The 12,085-nt window shown below is 39.4% G+C and overlaps 1 protein-coding gene across 3 annotated transcripts in view; it reads right to left on the reverse strand.

Moving 5' to 3' along the window:
* Positions 1-12,085, reverse strand: part of LOC141404301 (gonadotropin-releasing hormone receptor-like) — a 262,725-nt gene that overhangs the window by 216,409 nt on the left and 34,231 nt on the right. For all 3 annotated transcript variants that reach the window (XR_012412985.1, XM_073987770.1, XM_073987771.1), the window contains one exon: positions 4,350-5,451. Coding sequence is in view for 2 of the 3 variants with exons in the window: in XM_073987770.1 (XP_073843871.1) it covers positions 4,350-5,171 (822 nt within the window). In the remaining variant the exon portion in view is untranslated. The remainder of the gene's footprint in view (positions 1-4,349; positions 5,452-12,085) is intronic.

The following is a 12,085-nucleotide window of genomic DNA, read 5'->3' on the forward strand; positions in this document are numbered from 1 at the left end:
GTATGATTTTGTGTAAAGGTAATGACATGGTAACCAATATTTTTTAGTGATTTAAACATGTATGTTAATAACTGCATTTTATAAAGACCATGTATTGGCAAAATGTTTTTAGATACATTCTGGAATAATGAAAGTGTGGGATACATTCGTGGAAGGTTGTAAACAATACGTAAAGCTTTATTTTGCGATCGTTGCAGGGATTTAAAATCACAATTTTTTTGATAACAGTAAACCATAAGTAAATAATTGTAGTGACTATGAATTAGAGAGTTGTATAATAATATCTTCGTATTCACATCAAATTTGTTTTTAAATTTATAAAGTAACCCAATTGCAGGAGCAACCTTGGACTTCACATATTTCAAATGAGTATTCCACAACAAATTACTTTGGAAGTTTATTCCCAAGTACTTCAAACAACTGCTTGTTACAACATTTCTTCCACAAATGGAAACATTAAAATCATCTCTTCCACTTGCAAAATGTGGTCGAAAACGTAATAATTTTGTTTTTTCTGGATTTAAAACCAACCCATTGATTCGAGTAAACTCATAAAGTACATTCGCATCGTGTTCGATCTGTGCTTTCAAAATTATGTCATGGCAATATGGATAAAATAGACTCATATCATTTGCAAACATAATCAATTTTCCATGCAACTTCAAATTTGATATATCATTTACATATAGTGTAAACAGTAATGGACCCAGCACACTGCCTTGAGGCACTCCATACTGAACATTTTCCATTTTACTGCAACATTTATCAATCTGAACAAATTACTTTATGTTATGAAGATAGCTCTCTATGAGTTTATGAGCATATCCAGAAATTCCATAATACGGAAGCTTATTCAGTAATATTTTATGGTCTACCAAGTCGAATGCTTTCGACAAATCTTGGGGTCTAAAACAGGAGGAGGCATTGTGACTCACAAGAGAGCCCATGTGCTCTAAGTGAGCGTAAATGTGTTATTGCTCACAGCCTGTGTAGATGCTAACACGTTGTGAACAACAACAAATTTACGCTCATTGAGAGCACAAGAGAGACCCAAAAATGTTCTCTGCCTCACTCTGGTCCGCTGTTGGGCAGAAATGCTCGGTCTCATACACAAAAGTGTAAAAAATACATGAGTCTCTCGCAATTTGCCCACCATTGCTCTGGTCTAAAACATTGATGCTCAAAATAAAAAAGAGAGTAAAGTAGTGAGAGAATCACAAGAAAGTTGTTATCAGCATTCAGTGGTTGCTAGACCTGTGACCAGTAAACATGTGGCGGGTGCGTGCGGTTTTGTTCAGTGTCCCCATTAAAATTATGCGTATATCCATGCACATGTTTACTTGTCGGCTGCTCAACGACGACTGATTGTTATTCTCACATACGATAACGTATATGGATGATCTTGGCTGGTCTAAAACAAGGGTAGGCATTGTGACTCACAAGAGAGCCCATGCTCTCTAAGTGAGCGTAAATTTGCTATCGCTCACAGCCTGTGTAGATGCTAACACATTGTGAACAACAACAAATTTACGCTCATTGAGAGCACTAGAGAGACCCAAAAATTTTCTCTGCCTCACTCTGGTCTAAAACCATTATTTTTTTATGAGGCTCATTTTGCTCGTATGAACGTGTATATACCCTCGTTAGCATACATGCTTAGGGTATACAAATTTAATGTGTTTAGAGCAAGGGTAGGCATTGTGACTCACAAGAGAGCCCATGTGCTCTAAGTGAGCGTAAATTTGTTATCGCTCACAGCCTGTGTAGATCAGGGGAAGGCATTGTGACTCACAAGAGAGCCCATGTGCTCTAAGTGAGCGTAAATTGGTTATCGATCACAGCCTGTGTAGAAGCTAACACGTTGCGAGCAACAACAAATTTACGCACATTGAGAGCAAAAGGAAGATCCAAAAAATTTCTCTGCCTCACTCTGGTGTAGATGCTAACACGTTGTGAACAACAACAAATTTACGCTCATTGAGAGCACAAGAGAGACCCAAAAATTTTCTCTGCCTCACTCTGGTTTAGAGCAGCTATCGGCACCAATACAAACGCATTGTCTGCGGTAGGGGTGAGCACGCTTGTGTGCCAGCACACAGGCAAATTGTGAAAACGTACTCTTAGTTTTTTGTGAACCATAAACAATTAAAAGTTTATGCAATTTTTTATTTATATTTTTTAATAATTTGCATTGTGGACGATTTTAGACAACATTAATGTTTAAAAAATGTTGAAATAAGTAATGAAACATCAAGAAAAATTAAATATTAATTCTCTCTTAAATTTGCCTCTCTCTCGATTTTGCTCAGCATTGGTCTGCGGCCCCACGCATACGAGCACTGATGGGCAAATTGCGAGAGACTCATGTATTTTTTACACTTTTGTGTGTGAGGCAGAGCATTTCTGCCCATCAGTGCATACGAGTCTCTCTCGCTCTCTCCACAAACAGCGTGTGCCATTGATGCTCAAAATAAAAAAGAGAGTAAAGTAGTGAGTGAATCACAAGAAAGTTTGTGTCAGCATTCAGTGGTTGTGTCCCCACTAAAATTATGTGTCCCCACTAAAATTATGCGTACATCCATGCACATGTTTACTTGTCGGCTGCTCAACGACGACTGATTGTTATTCTCATTGTGAGTACACGTATCATGTAGTCACGTTAACGTGTACGGATGATCTTGGCTGCTTAATGCATTTCTAAAATTAAAAATCATTGCAACAACCGACAACAGAACCTTCTTCATTGACTTCCGAACCAAGACTGAGTGGTGGTTGTTCTGTTGTTATTCTCATCAAGGGCACGTTTGCCCCTTTTTGCCGGATGATGGTTTAGAGCAGAGTGAGGCAGAGAACATTTTTGGGTCTCTCTTGTGCTCTCAATGAGCGTAAATTTGTTGTTGTTCACAACGTGTTAGCATCTACACAGGCTGTGAGCGATAACACATTTACGCTCACTTAGAGCACATGGGCTCTCTTGTGAGTCACAATGCCTCCTCCTGGTTTAGAGAATATTTATTTCAATCGCAATAAAATTTGTCGCCATACATTTTTCGATTTTTGTCCACGGGCGGAACCACAGTGCGCGGGTTCCTATACCCCTCGTAGAAGCGTACCTCTTGATTTTCGGTATTTTGAAGGTTTTACCGAAATATCGGGAATTTGGTATTTAGTGTTCTTTGAGTCTAAACACTTTCCACCAGAAATTTGTTGGTATAGATCGAGCGATACCTCCCGAATTTCGATATTTTGAAGGTTAGCCACATTGTTTTACCAAACTTCCTGAAATTTGGTATTTAGTCTTCTTCATAAACGAAAGGAAAATAATTGTTCCATTTTACTTCAGTACAACTCTTGGTGGAGGGTATTACAAGTTCGGCCTGGCACCGCAAAACGCTTTTACAAAAAAGGGTTTCGTTGACGGCCATTTGCAAAAAAACACATACTATTTTTCAACCAAAAAAACAAAATAGACACTAGACGATACCAAACAAAGTTTGATAGTTTTGTTGGGAAAAAAATCATGAAAAAGTTGCTTTTTGGGCTTTACAAGTGGGGGTCACCCCTTACAAGCTAATAACATTTGTACCATGTTCTTTATTTTGCCAACAAAATGCTTGCTTGCCGACGATGAGCGTTGAACACACAACCCTAGGATTTGTAATCGGACGCACACGATCTGTGCCACTATACTCATAACTTAGTAAGAATTAATATCAGTAGTTATTTTTGTTTGCATTACTTTGTAATGGGTTATATAATGACTTACGGATCCGAATTTGTGCTGGGCAAATATGTGCTTATTTTGGTTATAACATTCGAACTATTATCCCGATCATTATAATTTTGGTCTCATTTGATTTCCCGTGAAGTTTTGATTTAAAACTATTTTTTGACGAGTAAATGGTCCTATATTTTGAAAAAAGTTGGATTGCATTTAAATCTTTGTACATTTTTTGTAAATTCAGCGAATACTGAGTAACATTTTACAAATATTATGCAATCGAGCATTATTTCGAATTTTGCATTGAAGTTAGTCCATGTGATTCTGTTTATAATGATATAATGTTTTTCGTTGCTAAGCCCATACTTTTTGATATTCTCGCTTTGCTGCAGATTCCTATATACCGGCCCTTAAAACGTTTGCATGGTACCCACCCAACACTAGTAAATGCGTTCCTTTTTCTACTCTACTAACCCAACACCTCTATTAAAGTCTTTATAGTTTTGATCTTCATAAGCTTTAAAAAGCACATATGTACATTTCAAGAAACCTCAAAAAGTTAGTCATTTTTCAATTTTAAGTTATCGATATTTGGAAACATTTAATACGCAAAAACATTTCTACTCACCTGGGGCAAACTCAAAAGAAGTGACAGTACATAGGTACCACCCAGCAATCGATAGCAACGCTTGGCCATGTTCAATGATTTCATCGGATATTTGACAGCAATCCAACGATCGACGCCAATTAGCACCAGCACATACGTGGACAAATACAAGCTGAACATCTGAAAGAGTTTCACCAGTTTACAGGTCAGCTCATTGGCCAGCCACTGTACCGTGTAGCACCAGGCAGCCTCGCCAATTATACAAAAACCTGTTACCAAAACATCCGCAATGGAGAGATGAAAAATCAACGAATAAATGGCACTCCAACTGTGACGTGAATTACGACGCGCCATGCGGGTCTTGTAAATGTTCCACATTGTCAGGACATTGCCAAGCAGCGAAAATAAGGCCATCAAACTTAAAACATAGACTTTAATCATTGCCGATTTGCTGAGTTGGGGGGCATGTTCCAATCGTATTTCATCATCTTCAATGGCTGGTAATGTGCTGGCGGGAACATAGATGTGAGGTTTGGTATAGGAGAGGTTGGTGAGGAATGCGTAGCTGGTGTTGGCAAGCTGTGCAATATTTTCCTCATGCAGTAACCAATGACGTGAGGTTGTTGCTGTTATCATTTCCCCGCCGTCATTAGCCTCGACATGTGACATATGAGTGGAGGGGAGATTTTCATCTCTTGCAGGATTATTCAGTAGTTTCAGTGTTGAATTGGCTATGCCAAAAACATTTCTAGTCAAATTCGTTGTTATACCATTGGCCACATGGATTATTTGATCAATAGACGGAACTCGTTCCATTTGTGGGGTCAGAATATTGAAATTCATTTTGAATGGCAGGGACTTTCTTTAGAATTTGCTTTCAAAATACATTTTCCACTTTCTCAATTAGTTTTCATTTGCAGTTGTTTTTTTTGTAATCTGCTGGTGTTTGTAGGTTAAGTTCAACTTGCCAGTGTGGAATAAAAGTCCATATTCATTTGTAGTGCGTTGTGCTGTGTTGTGGTTTTAATGGGTTTCGAACTTACTTTTATGTCATTTCGTTGTGGCTACAGAAGCAGCTGTCATTGTTTATCTATAGCAGAATTTCTGCATTTCGAAAACAGTTCTGTAATAAATGCAAATGTAAAACATTAATTATTTTTTAGACATACATATGTACATATTACTATATACTAGTGTGCAGGTAAGACCAGTGCTGGCATTGAACTAATGTATAGTTGATGCAATAGAAGGTTGTTCGGGTAATTAGTTTGTGTTTGTACATATGTGTCTGTGTGTGCGTTTGTTACTTATTACAGTCCAATTAAAGAGTGCATTAAGTTTATAATTCTGTTTGTTACTTTTCCATATAGTTTTCGTCGTCTTTAAATTCAATTTGTTTTTAATTATGGGGCCTGCGCACACTGATCGAAATCACTGATCTAGCAGCGCGAAAGTTAAAATAATCAAACTATGAAATTGCGAAATGTTTTCCATTGTATCGATTACAAATACTCTGCTGACTAAATATTTGTTTTTTACTTTGTTGTTGTAAATATTATCTCAGCTATTCACTATTCAATGCAGAAACTTTGCTGCATCAGATTCTAAGAAAAGTGTTGCAAAATATCTAACTTCATATTTATTTAATTGTTAAATAAATTTTTAATAAAACTGAACAAGGTTTATTTTTAATTAATTGGGGAGGGTGTAAATTAAATGAAAAAAAAAATGTTTACGGCCTGGAGGTACACAGTTATATAGCAATAAATTTTCAAAAAATATTATTTTTCTTGCGTTTTTTTTGTATAATATACTATTGTTAAATGGAGCATAACTACAAATGTTCTGTAATGTCCAGTCGAATTTTTTGTTTAGCTTAAATCCTCAAAATACCAAAAATCGGACGATATAGTTATATGGGGCTATGTGGTTGGTGGAGAGGCTCCAAAAAATTGGAATCGGGAGGTACGTTCTAATGGGGCTATTTGAAGGCGTGGACCTATACCGACAAATTCCATATGTAATGCCCTTAATGAAGACCAAGTACCAAATTTCAGCCGTTTCGGTGAATTATTGTGACCACAACCTTCAAAATACCGGAAATAGCTAGGTACCGTTCTATGGGGGCTATATTATGGCTGTACCGACAAGTTTCTAGGGGAAAGTTTTATTATCCGAACGAAGACTAAATATCAAATTTCAGCCATTTCTGAGGAATATTGAGGCCAAACCCTTCAAAACATCGATAATGGAGATAAGTTCTATGGGGCCTATACTAAGGCTTTGATCTGTACCGACAAGTTTCTGGGGTAAAGTTTTATACCCCCAATAAAGACTAAATTCCAAATTTCAGCCATTTCTGAGAAATATTGAGGACACAACCTTCAAAATACCGGAAATATGGAGGTACCGTTCTATAGGGGCTGTATTAAGGCGTGGACATGTACCGACAAGTTTCTGGGGGAAAGTTTTATACTCCCAACTGTAACGTGACAAAATGATCACGTACATATTAGTAACAACATTACGGCCCACCACCTAACAACGCAATGCCATCCACACTGTTAAAACCCATACCTATACAACCAGTACACATTCACTATTATGGGGACGGTGCGTTACAATGCATTTTGATTAATCACTAACATGAGAACAGCGGAGTAATTCTCAATTGCTTTGTGCGACCGTTCATTTAAGTATTTCAGTTTGTGGTGGGACTGTTAGGCTTGCTACTGCAGGGAGCCAGCCATACGGGCTTGAGTACAGTTGTGTGTTCGTGGTCCGCCAACCGACACGGGAGTGTAGAGAGGTTGGGAAGTATTTTTGAGAGCTACCCCTTTGCGCGGTGGCTAATACATTCACTCCACCTTCGGGTGTTGTTCCACTCCACCTCCGGGTGTTGTTCCACTCCACCTCCGGGTGTTGTTCCACTCCACCTTCGGGTGTTGTTCCACTGCACCTTCGGGTGTTGTTCCACTCCACCTTCGGGTGTTGTTCCACTCCACCTTCGGCTGTTGTTCCACTCCACCTTCGGGTGTTGTTCCACTCCACCTTCGGGTGTTGTTCCACTCCACCTTCGGGTGTTGTTCCACTCCACCTCCGGGTGTTGTTCCACTCCACCTTCGGGTGTTGTTCCACTCCACCTTCGGGTGTTGTTCCACTCCACCTTCGGGTGTTGTTCCACTCCACCTTCGGGTGTTGTTCCACTAGTCAGTACTCGTAGAATACCGTAGAGACTAACTTAGAACTAACATTAACGTACGACGACCCGAACAGCCGAGCCGAGTGCAGAATCACCGAGTGGCCGAACACTTACAATACGAATCCCCGAGTAGCCGAACACCGAATCCCCGAGTGGCCGAACACTTACAGCACCCAGTGGCTGAACACCTACAACACGAATCCCCGAGTAGCCGAACACCTACAACACGAATCCCCGAGTAGCCGAACACCGAATCCCCGAGTGGCCGAACACCGAATTCCCGAGTGGCCGAACACCTACAACACGAATCCCCGAGTAGCCGAAGACCGAATCACCGAACACATACGAACCCCGAGTAGCCGAACATCTACAACACGAATCACCGAGTGACCGAAGACATACGAACCCCGAGTAGCCGAACATCTACCTCACGAATCACCGAGTGACCGAAGACATACGAACTCCACGAATCACAGAGTGGCCGAACTCTGAACAACGAATCACCGAGTGGCCGAACACCGAATCCCCGAACACATACGAACCCCGAGTAGCCGAACATCTACAACACGAATCACCGAGTGACCGAAGACATACGAACCCCGAGTAGCCGAACATCTACCTCACGAATCACCGAGTGACCGAAGACATACGAACTCCACGAATCACAGAGTGGCCGAACCCTGAACAACGAATCACCGAGTGGCCGAACACCGAATCACCGAACACATACGAACCCCGAGTAGCCGAACATCTACAACACGAATCACCGAGTTTCCGATTATCTTCAAATCATCTACAACCGAACAGCTAATCACCGAGTTCCCGATCATCATCAAATCATTTACTGAATCCAAGTAGCCGATTCTCCAGCCAATTATCCTTCTTATCGTATTTAAACATCAGTAGATTATAAATTAGTTTTACATCAATAAATATCCGATTTAACCCCCCAGGAAAGGGAGATTACTCGTCTTATTATTCCGTAAGGTTTAGTGGGCCCTTATGGCGACCCTGGACATGACTAAGTCTACCCCAGACTACGACAAAACCACGTTACACAACGAAGACTAAATATCAAATTTCAGCCATTTCTGAGGAATATTGAGGCCACAACCTTCAAAACATCGAAAATCGGGAGGTAAGTTCTATGGGGGCTATACTAAGGCGTAGACCTGTACCGAAAAGTTTATGGGGTAAAGTTTTATACCCCCAACAAAGTCTAAATACCAAATTTCAGACATTTCTGAGGAATATTGTAGCCACAACCTTAAAAATACGGAAAATCGGAAGGTACCGTTCTATGGGGGCTATATGAAGGTGTGAACCTATACCGACAAATTTCTGGGGGAATGTTTTGTACCCCTAACGAAGACTAAGTACCAAATTTCAGCCATTTCGGTTTGGTAATATTGAGGTGTGATAATATTGAATCGGGTGGTGTTCTATGTGGGCTATACTAAGGCGTGGACCTATACCGACAAATTTCATATGTAATGCCCTAAATGAAGACCAAGTACCAAATTCCAGCCATTTCCGTAGATTATTGAGGCCACAAACTTCAAAATACCAGAAATAGGGAGGTACCGTTCTATGGGGGCTATACTAACGCGTGGACCTGTACCAACAAGTTTTTGGGGGAAAGTTTTATAACGAAGACCAAATATCAAAATTCTGCCATTTCTGAGGAAAATTGAGGCCACAACCTTCAAAACATCGAATATCGGCAGGTAAGTTCTATGGGGGCTATACTAAGGCGTAGACGTGTACCGACAAGTTTCTGGGGAAACTAAATACCAAATTTTAGCCATTTCTGAGAAATATTGTGGCCACAACCTTCAAAATACGGAAAATCCGGAGGTACCGTTCTATGGGGGCGTGGACCTGTAACGACAAGTTTTTGGGGAAAATTTTTATACTCCCAACGTAGACTAAATACCAAATTTCAGCCATTTCTGAGGAATACTGAGGCCACAACCTTCAAAACATCGAAAATCTTGAGGTTTATTTCTATGGGGGCTATACTAAGGCGTAGACCTGTACCGACAAGTTTCTGGGGGAAAGTTTTATACTCCCAACAAAGAGTAAATACCAAATTTCAGCCATTTTTGAGGAATATTTCAAATGAAGACCACATACTAAATTCCAGCCATTTCCGTGGATTTTTGAGGCCACAATCTTCAAAAATACCGAAAATCGAGAGGTACCATTCTATGGGGGCTATACTAACGTGGACCTGTACCAACAAGTTTCTGGCGAAAGTTTTATAACGAAGACTAAATATCAAAATTCTGCCATTTCTGAGGAATATTGAGGCCACAACCTTCAAAGCAGCGAAAATCGGGAGGTAAGTTCTATGGGGGCTATACTAAGGCGGCGACCTGTACTAACAAGTTTTTTGGGGGGGGGGGGGGGAAGTTTTATACCCCAAACGAAGACCAAATACCAAATTCCAGTCATTTCGGTGGATTATTGTGGCCACAACCTTCAAAATACCGAAAATCGGGAGGTACCGTTCTATGGTGGCTATACTAAGGCGTGTACCAGTACCGACAAGTTTCGGGGGGAAAGTTGTATACTCCCAACGAAGACTAAGTACCAAATTGTAGCCATTGCGGTGTGATAATTAAGCTAAAACCTTTAAAATACCGAAAATCGGTAGGTACCGTTCTATGGGGGCTATATCAAAACGTGGACCAATACAGCCCATTGGCAATACCAAACATCCTAGGAGCAATACATACTTCTATACCAAATTACAAAACTCTATCTTAAAAATTGCGAGCTGTATCTTGATTTCAACGGATGGACGGACGGACAGACGGACATGGTAATATCGACTAACAATTTTAGCCTGATCAAGAACATACATATATACTTTATAAGGTCTCCGGTGAATATTTCGTTGTGTCCTCCATATTATGGTGGAGGGGGTGCCACCGTGATGCAATGGTATGCACACCCGCCTTGCATATTAAAGGTCGTAGTTACGATCCCCCGGCCAGGCAACATCAGAAATTTCAACGGTGACAAAATACCCCTCAGTAATGTTGGCGACATTTCCAGAGATTTTCAGCCATGTAAAACTTCTCTATATGTGGTGTCTTAGGACACGCCGTTCGAACTCGGCAATAAACAGAAGGTCCCTTATCATTGAGCTAATATGAATCGGGATGCACTTATTGATATGAGGGAAGTCTCCCTTGTCCCGTCTGGGATGTTTGTGGAACAATTATTATTAAAAAATTATATATAATGATCAACTCCATCCAATATAAAAAATTCCCCATTATTTTGTCTAATATTCCATCCGAATGTACCGTTATGTCGTTCTTCATGTCTTCAAAGCAACTACTGATGCATAAACAGTTTATTGGCTCTACTGAAAACTAGAAATTTTCGAGAATCAACATCACTCTTTGCTATGATAAAATTCTCCCCTTGACCTTTCTGAGATGTTGTAAGAAGAATTTTACTCTGTCGTATGAATGTAACAATCGTTCAGGCTTGGAAGTTACTTCCATTACACTAACAATTGTAATTTTATTCCAGTAAATTTTAGAATTTTCTCAGTATGCCAATGGGACTTGGCAATAAACAGGATGTACAATTTCATTGAAATAAAAATATATTCGAACCGCAGACATCAATTATGGGAAAATTCCACATTGTTTCCTTTTCGATCTTCCTTATCTTTCTCCTTAAATTCTATTACACTTCAGTGGTTTGGAATTTCCCTTAAGATTTGCTGTTGTTTCATCCAACCATGTCATGGTTTGCCAGCAATTTGTTTCATTCACCACTTAACCAACTTCGTTTGAAAGAATAGAAACTGGGAAATCGAGCAAGCGTCTTTTGAATTATGAAATAAGTTTATTGCTGAGGCAGTTTTGCCATAACATTAGTTATGACTTTTAGATTGTTTTCACAGAAACGTTAAAGTATTTGTTCTGTTATGTTATGACAACCATTCAATATTGTAAACCACTAATGATCATAATGTCTTCTCAACATCACAAGTACGGACAACACTTGATTATGGGATTTCTTTGGCTCGCCATGGCCATGTTGAGTAAACGGTTATTGAGCTGAGTTGGCGAAAGTGATTGGAACAACATGAACATAAAAATTACGATGCTCATGAAAGAGAAATTATCATTATGACCTTGAATTAAAAAGCCAGTTGTTATGTATAGGGTATTAAGAAGAAATAATTTGAAATTTATGTTAACACAGATCTAACAGGGTAGGTAAACATCTTTCGCTCTTTTACTAACAGAGAATGCGAATAAATTACGAAATATTATGGTTGATTGATTGTGTAGCATTAATGCAATGGTGAGCAAAACAGAATTTAAGAGAATATATGAGAATTTAACATTTGTCGTTTTTCATGGTTTTCTAAATTGTTTTTTAATCGTGAAAACACAATTTTAATCTAAAATCGTGGATGAAATTATTTATTAAATAATAAGTATAAAAAAAGGGAACTGATGAAGTTGTTTGGTGACAACCCTTCGCCCGCAACTAATCAATTTCATATCCACTTAAAATATTT

This window comes from Musca autumnalis, unplaced genomic scaffold (genome assembly GCF_047663935.1).
Source record: "Musca autumnalis isolate F117 unplaced genomic scaffold, ASM4766393v1 scaffold_4, whole genome shotgun sequence".
Classification (NCBI taxonomy): Eukaryota; Metazoa; Arthropoda; class Insecta; order Diptera; family Muscidae; genus Musca; species Musca autumnalis.